The sequence below is a fragment of the Pan troglodytes genome, chromosome 6, assembly GCF_028858775.2.
Source record: "Pan troglodytes isolate AG18354 chromosome 6, NHGRI_mPanTro3-v2.0_pri, whole genome shotgun sequence".
NCBI classification, from domain to species: domain Eukaryota; kingdom Metazoa; phylum Chordata; class Mammalia; order Primates; family Hominidae; genus Pan; species Pan troglodytes.
In genome coordinates this window covers 97,200,362-97,208,522 of record NC_072404.2, presented here as the reverse complement: position 1 = coordinate 97,208,522, position 8,161 = coordinate 97,200,362, and the positions used below count along the sequence as shown (strand labels likewise).

The 8,161-nt window shown below is 35.7% G+C and overlaps 1 protein-coding gene across 8 annotated transcripts in view; it reads right to left on the bottom strand.

Annotated features, from left to right (window-relative positions):
* Positions 1–839: 839 nt before the first annotated feature.
* The window catches only part of RUNDC3B (RUN domain containing 3B), a 208,551-nt gene continuing 201,229 nt past the window's right edge, over positions 840–8,161 (bottom strand). For all 8 annotated transcript variants that reach the window (XM_063814671.1, XM_001163673.8, XM_009453495.5 and 5 more), the window contains one exon: positions 840–3,250. In XM_063814671.1, coding sequence (XP_063670741.1) covers positions 3,105–3,250 — 146 coding nt within the window. In that variant the 3' untranslated portion in view covers positions 840–3,104. The remainder of the gene's footprint in view (positions 3,251–8,161) is intronic.

Sequence of the window (8,161 nt, the reverse complement as noted above, 5' to 3'; positions counted from 1 at the left end):
AACAGTTAGACTTGGGTTTTGGAAGATACCCAGCAGTATGGAAAATGGGGCTTATGATAAGGTGATCTATGTTAAAATCTAAAAGTTTTGGTTTGTATTAAAATATACTTTTTAAATGTACCATAATGAAAAAGAGGTAATTTTAGCTTCCCTTTCCTATCAGTTAAAATGACAAATGCTAAAACTAAATCGAAGCTGCTTTGCTTTCAGAAGAGCAGAATGAACAACAGTCTTGTGACACTTAAGTGGTAATCCAATATGTTAGTTTAGTTTAGCAAAATCTGCACATTTCATCTAATGATAGGAACTTTAACAAAGCAGTTTTCTAAGTTGTAAATTTGGGACACATTGATAACCACTTAAAAAACTGTATGTAAATCTAATGATTTAACAACTAACTTATGATCTACTTTTTCTGCCAATCATAATTAGTAGTAGCTTGCATTTGGCATTTATCTCTTTAGAACTTTTATATGTGATTTTATTTAATGCTTACATCATCCTGATGCCATCTCATAGGTGCCAAGAAGATAGTGATGATTCTTACAGGTGAGAAAACAAACATGACTATTTTATAATTAAATCAGTAACACTGCCAGAACCACTACTAAACTGTACTGATTGATTGAATAGATGTTGTGTATTCTAAAGCATATCATGTTACTTTTAAAAAATAGGATATTTAACTTGATGTGAGTTGAAATAAGGATTTCTCCCATTCCATTTTCATGTTAGTATTTTAGGTGTGAAATAATATATATTTACCACATTTGCTGAAACAAAAGTTAAGTGTACTTAAATCAGGTAACTTTTTCTCAAGCAAAATAAGACCACCAATGCATAGTACAAAATTTTTAATATACATGCAACAAGTATAGTACGCATCAAGGCAACAGAATACACATGGAAATATTGGCGTATAATTCAGCATTCTTTTGGAGGCAAGAGGGAGGGTGAACAATAAACACTACCACCTAAAATTAAAGATTGAGACATACATGGTTTCCTCATGCAAACAGTAACAAACTACCTTTAGTGTGAAACGAACTCTGTAGAAACCTGATTTTATAACAGCAGATGAATTTTATACCAAGATCTCCAAGAAAGGAGGAAAAGTCATGATCCTCAGATGTAATGTTTAAATCTGCATTTAGCAGCATGTGAAGATGCACAAATTACACATTAGACAAATCTGAAAAATTTTACGATTATGGAATCTTGAATTTCCTTCTACATTATAAAAATGTATGTAAAACCATTGTTTAATTACTAAAGGATAATAAATGTTGGTTGAGAGTGGACCATGAATGATAAAGCATTTAAACATTCTGATAGTTCATAGGAAAGCAGCAATAGTGCTCAAGTCCAGCCTAAAATTTTCAAATTTCTCTTTATCCATTTCCTCACTCCCTTCTCCCAAAGTTTCCATTGTCCTCATATTATACCTACCTTCCATCCCCCATGCTGATGAAAACCTGCTTTGGATACTTCACTCATAATCAGGTATGTAGAATTGAGAAATTGAGAACAAAAATGTATCATTTCTCAAGAATATTTGCATTTCTACAAGTATTGAAGCTTTAAGCTTAAAGGAATAAAGCTCTGAATATGTTCTGGCACATCTAAGATAACTTATTTTAAGGGCTTCCAGGCCTTTGTCCCTGAAGTGACACTGTTTGACTGTCTTACATAAAAGACTTGCCTTGTTACTACTTATTATCTTAAATTCCAAATTATGAGACTAAGCTCTAAATATTGCAGAAAACCACCACACTCCTATATTTCTAACACAAAGAATGAATGTGGTAACCTCAGCTCTTAACTCTTCTCAATAATAATAAACAAAACAACCATATGAAGTCCTCAGTAAGTACTGTGGCCTCATCATGTAAACAATGTATAAAATTTCTTTGGCACAGCTAATCATGTTTTCCTCATATTACTTACTATAGAAAATACACGCCATACATTTTCAGTATGGTGGGATTTTTAGGGATTAATGTAGCTGTTTCAAAAATTGCAAAAAAAAAAAAAGTACAGATTACAACTTTAAAAAAAAAAACTAATTTTACCTGTGTATAAGTGTGGGGATGTTTTAACATTAAAATGTTTTAAAATGAGACTCTGGTGTGATTAATGATAGAGGCTATAAAACACACATGACACACTTCATTGTTGCACAAACAGGAAAAAGAACCAGCACTGAATATCAGACATATATTAAGTAAATATGATAACTATCCTACTGATCCTTGTTTAAAAGCCTCTCAAATCCTTAACTGAACTTGAACTCTTTCCTGGCAAAACAATTTTTCAACGTTTGTTCTACATTTTGAAATGTTTCTAGTTTTTGAGGCATACTTGATCATACTTTTAAATTGATAATCTTTTAAGAAAATCTTGGAAAACAGTTTATTCATTTTACCTAAATGGCATAAAATACTGTAAAATATTTTCCTTGTGGCACTAACAAATTAAGTCAGTAACTACCAAAACAGGCATATTCCTATAGAATTTATAAAATGTTAAGTGGAATGCTGAATTGATACCAAATGGTAAATATTAAAGAAAAACTGAATAAGCCACTGTGAAAATGCAGCTGAGAACTTTCCCGTTATTAAAAACAAGGCATTTAAAGCATAGAACTTAGGAAGACATTAATGAAAAAATGAAATTAACTTTTTTTTTTTTTTTTTGAAAATCTGAAAGAATGAAAAAATACTTAGCTTAAGTCTCTGGAGTCTCTGGAATAAAACCTTGAAGTCAGTCTCTGGCCACTAAGGTGTATTTAAATATATAAAAATCAGCTGAACAATATGTACAATTTGCTATGAATGATTTGGCGGATCTTTGAAAGTTTTTTTTTTTAAAGCCTATTCCATTTTGAACTTTCTCAATGACAAATGTAAGAATTTTAAAAATGAAAAATGGCAGGATCATTATGTTTTTCACTCAAAATCTCTTAACTGGAGGGGATTCTCTCCAAGCAATAGAATTTCAGACATGTACCAGAACAATATAAAATTTCAAAGGTCTTCCCAGCAGTCAAACATGTAAATTAAACATTTACAACATAAAAAGTTTTGGCTTTTACACAAAAATTTTCAGGATGGAGTTAGGCCTGGACTTGTCATCTCTGTTGTAGGACTTGCAAGGTAGTCATTAGATTTTAAGCTTGTTAGAGACTTGTAACTTGCCACTGACGTTAGAGATCCACAGAGGCCAAGTAATGAGGGAGTATCTTCTTTACCTGAAAATTAGAATTAAATAGCAAATAATTAATTGCCCTTCAAGAATGATACAAATAAGATCCTAAAACCATTAGAAACTGGAAGAATCAATACTGTGAAAATGACCATACTGCCCAAAGAAACCTACAGAACAAATTGCATGATTGACTGCTATCCCCATTAAAGTACCAACATCATTTTTCACAGAATTAGAAAAAAAATCCTACAGTTCATATGGAACCAAAAAGCACAAATAACAAAGCAATCCTAATAAAAAAGAACAAAGCTAGAAGCATCACATCAACTAACTTCAAGCTGTAACCAAAATAGAAAGGTGCTCTTATACAGACACAAAGACCAACGGAACAGAATAGAGAACCCAGAAATAAAGCTGCACATGTATAGCCATCTGATGTTTGACAAAGTTGACAAAAGTAAGCAATGGGAAAAAGACTCTCTATTCAATAAATGGTGCTGGGATAGCTGTCTAGCCATATGCAGAAAAATAAAACATAAGGAAAAGAATTTATGACGTAAGTCCTTAAAAGCAATTGCAACAAAACCAAAAATTGACAAGAGGGACCTAATTAAACTAAAGAGCTTCTGCACAGCAAAAGAAACTATCAACAAGGTAAACAGACAACCTACAGAATGGGAGAAAATATTTGTAAACTCTGCATCCAACAAATGTCTGATATCCAGAATCTATAAGGAACTTAAACATTAAACAAGCAAAAAATAACCCCATTAAGAGGTGAGCAAAAGACACGAAGACACTTCTCAAAAGAAGACACAGAAGTGGTCAACAATCATGAATATATGCTCATCATCAGTAATCATCAGAGAAACGCAAATCAAAACCACAATGAGATACCATCTCACACCAGTCACAATGGCTATTATTTTAAAAGTCAAAAAAGAACAGATGTTGGCAAAATGACTGAGAATAGGGAATGCATTTTGGTTTAAAATCTGATATTTTAAACCAAATGACATGATATAAGGGTTGCTACGCTGCTTTCTTTGTGTTTCTATTTGCCTGTTACACATTTGTTAATCCCTTTATATTTACTGGCAAATTAGTTCAGCCACTGTGGAAAGCAATTTGAAGATTTCTCAAAGAACTTAAAACAGAATTACCATTCGACCCAGCAATCCCATTACTGGGTATATATCCAGAAGAAAATAAATCGTTCTGCCAAAAAGACATATGCACTCATATGTTCATCATAGCACTATTCACAATGGCAAAGACATGGAATCAACCTAGGAGCCCATCAGCAGTGGACTGGATAAAGAAAATGTGGTACATCTACACCATGGACTACTATGCAGCCATAAAAAAGGAATGACATCATGTCCTTTGCAGCAACATGGATGAAACTAGAGGCCATTATCTTAAGTGAATTAACATAGGAATAGAAAACCAAATACCACATATAATCTCTTATAAGTGAGAGCTAAACACTGAATACTCATGGATATAAAGATGGCAGTGGTAGACAGTGGGGTCAACTAGAAGGGGAGGTGTGGTGGGGGGCAAGGGTGGAAAAACTACCTGTTGGGTACTATGCTAACTACTTGGGTGATGGGATCAATTGTACCCTAAACCTCAGCATCACACAATATACCCATGTAACAAACCTGCAAATACACCCCTTTGAATCTAAAAGTTGATATTTAAAAAAGACAGTATAATAATTACTGAACATAATAATTTTAAAAAAGAAAATTTAATTTCAGCTTATATTTCCCTGTTACCCACAAGTTGTTTGACGGGTTTATACCCAGGTGGAGGGGCCCTTTTGAACAACAAAAAAAAGTTATCAATAATTTCTAGGGTTCTTTTGCACTGTGATTAGAGAATACTGTTTGTAATATTTTACTTTATACATTTATTGCTTTCTTTTTTTTCTTGAGATAGGGTCTAACTGTGTTGCCCAGAATGGTCAGGAACTCCTGGGCTCAAACAATCCACCCAGGTATCTGGGGGATTACAGGCATGCACCACTGCACCCAGCTTATGTTTTCTTTATGAGCTAACTTCTGAACATTTTTGAGACTGTTCTATCTGTACTTAAGAAGTTATATTATCTATTTTCAGGTTATAAAGTTCCATAGAGCATAAGATATACCCTAGTAATTATGTTGTTTAGGTGTATTATATTCTTTTTTGTCTATTTGATTTGTCTTATACTGAGAATAGTATGTCTTCAACTGTCACTGGATTTCTGTTTCCTTATATAAAGGGGGATATCATTATTTGTTGTATAATCCTGTTATATCTTAATTTTTTTAGCATTAAAACATATCTTTCCTTGTAATGCTTAATGCATTTTGGTTTAAAATCTACCCATCTGATATAAGGGTTGCTACCCTGCTTTGTGTTTTTTGGTTTTGTTTGTTTGTTTTTGAGACAGAGTCTCACTCTAGCACCCAGGCTTGAGTGCAGTGGCGCAGTCTCAGCTCACTGCAATCTCGGCCTCCCAGGTTCAAGCAATTCACCTGCCTCAGCCTCCCCAGTAGTTGGGATTACAGGGGCCCACCACCGCACCTGGCTAATTTTGTATTTTTAATAGAGACAGTGTTTCACCATGTTGGTCAGGCTGGTCTCGAACTCCTGACCTCAAGTGATCTGCCCACCTCAGCCTCCCAAAGTGCTGGGATTACAGGCATGAGCCACCATGCCTGGCCCCTTGTTTGTATTTTTATTTGCCTGTTACATATTTGTCTAATCCTTTATATTTAGCCATTCAGAATAAATCATAATTTTGTTGTAATTTTATGTATATAGTTATATTTACTGTTTCTCTCCTTGGTATATGTTGTTTGCCATTTCATTAATTTCTTTTGATAGGCTCTCTGCTGTGACAAATTATTTTGCTTTGTTAAATTTGCTATACTTCTCTTTCTAGATGACACATTTGCTTTAAAAAAATTATTTAGGAAGGTTTGTATTTTAGTTCTAGTTGTTACCTTTATACAACTAGACAAATCTAATGCCAACTTCATTCTTTTCTCCCTTTCTAGTTTGTTTCATCTTTTTGCCTGGAAGTCACCAATATGTTTTCATTATTGTTACTAAGTAATAATTTTAGTAGAATTTGTCTTGTAGGTGATTACTTCAGGCAAATTTTCTTTAGTACTTGGTTAGATCTTTCAATTTGTATATTATGTCTTCATTTACTTCCAAACGTTGTTCTTGAATGATAGATTTTGGTATTAGTTCTGTTCCACTATTTTATCTTCTCCAGTGACTCTATAAACATGTAAATTTGATATTCTTGCCTTTCCAATTCAACCACTTCCTAACTCATTTTACTTCTTTCTTTATCTCATTTTCATTCTCTTGGTTGTTTTCCCATTTTTCTTCAGTGTTTTAGATTAAGTTTTCTTTCAAATCCATTCTTCTTTAGATACCTTGTATTAGTCCATTTTCACGCTGCTGATAAGGCATACTTGATACTTGGAAATGTATGAAATAAAGAGGTTTAATGGATTCACACTTCCACGTGACTGGGGAAGCCTCATGATCATGGTGGAAGGTGAAAGGCACATCTCACATGGCAGCAGACAAGAGAAGAGAGCTTATGCAGGGAAACTCCCCTTTTTAAAACCATCAGATTTCGTGAGACTCATTCACTATCATGAGAACAGCACACTAAAGATCTGCCCCCGTAATTAAATCACCTCCCACCAGGTTCCTCCCATGACGTGGGAATTTTGAGAGTTACAATTCAAGATAAGATTTCGGTGGGGACAGCCAAACCATATCATTCTTCCCCTGGCCCCTCCCAAGTCTCATGTCCTAACATTTCAAAACTAATCATGCCTTCCCAACAGTCCCTCAAAGTCTTAATTCATTTCAGCATCAATTCAAAAGTCCACAGTCCAATGTCATCTGAGACAAGGCAAGTTCCTTCTACCTATGAGCCTATAAAGCAAAAGCAAGTTAGTTACTTCCTAGATACAATGAGGGTACAGGCACTGGGTAGATACAGCTGTTCCAAATTGGAGAAATTGGCCAAAACAAAGGGGCTACATACCCCAAGAAAGTCCAAAATCCAGCAGGGCAGACAAATCTTAAGGTTCCAAAATGATCTCCTTTGACTCCCTGTCTCACATCCAGGTCATGCTGATGCAAGGGATGGGTTCCCATGGTCTTGGGCAGCTCCACCGCTGTGGTTTTGCAGAGTACAGCCTCGCTTCTGGCTGCCTTCACAGGCTGGTGCTAAGTGTCTGTGGCTTTTCTGGGTGGATGATGCAAGATGTCAGTGGATCTACAATTCTGGGATCTGGAGGACAGTGGTCCTTTTCTCACAGCTCCACTAGGTGGTGCCCCAGTAGGGACTCTGTGTGGGGGTTCTGACCCCACATTTCCCTTCTGCACTGCCCTGGTAGAAGTTCTTCATGAGGGCCCCACCCCTGAAGCAAACTTCTGCCTGGGCATCCAGGTATTTCCTTACATCTTCTGAAATCTAGGCAGAGGTTCCCAAACCCCAATTCTTGACTTGTGTGCACTTGCAGGCTCAACACCACATGGAAGCTGCCAAGGCTTGGGGCTTAGACATTTCTCCCATTGTCTTGGGGATTAACATTTGGCTCCTTGTTACTTATGCAAATCTCTGCTGGCTTGAGTTTCTCCTCAGAAAATGGTATTTTCTTTTTCTTTCTTTTTTTTGAGATGGAGTCTCGCTCTGTCACCCAGGCTGGAGTGTGGTGTGATTTCGGCTCACTGCAAGCTCCACCTCCCAGGTTCATGCCTTTCTTCTGCCTCAGCCTCCCAAGTGGCTGGGACTACAGGCACCCGCCACCATGCCCAGCTAATTTTTTTTGTATTTTTAGTAGTGACAGGGTTTCACCATGTGCAGGAGGTATTTTCTTTTCTATCACATTGTCAGGCTGCAAATTTTCTGAACTTTTATGCTCTC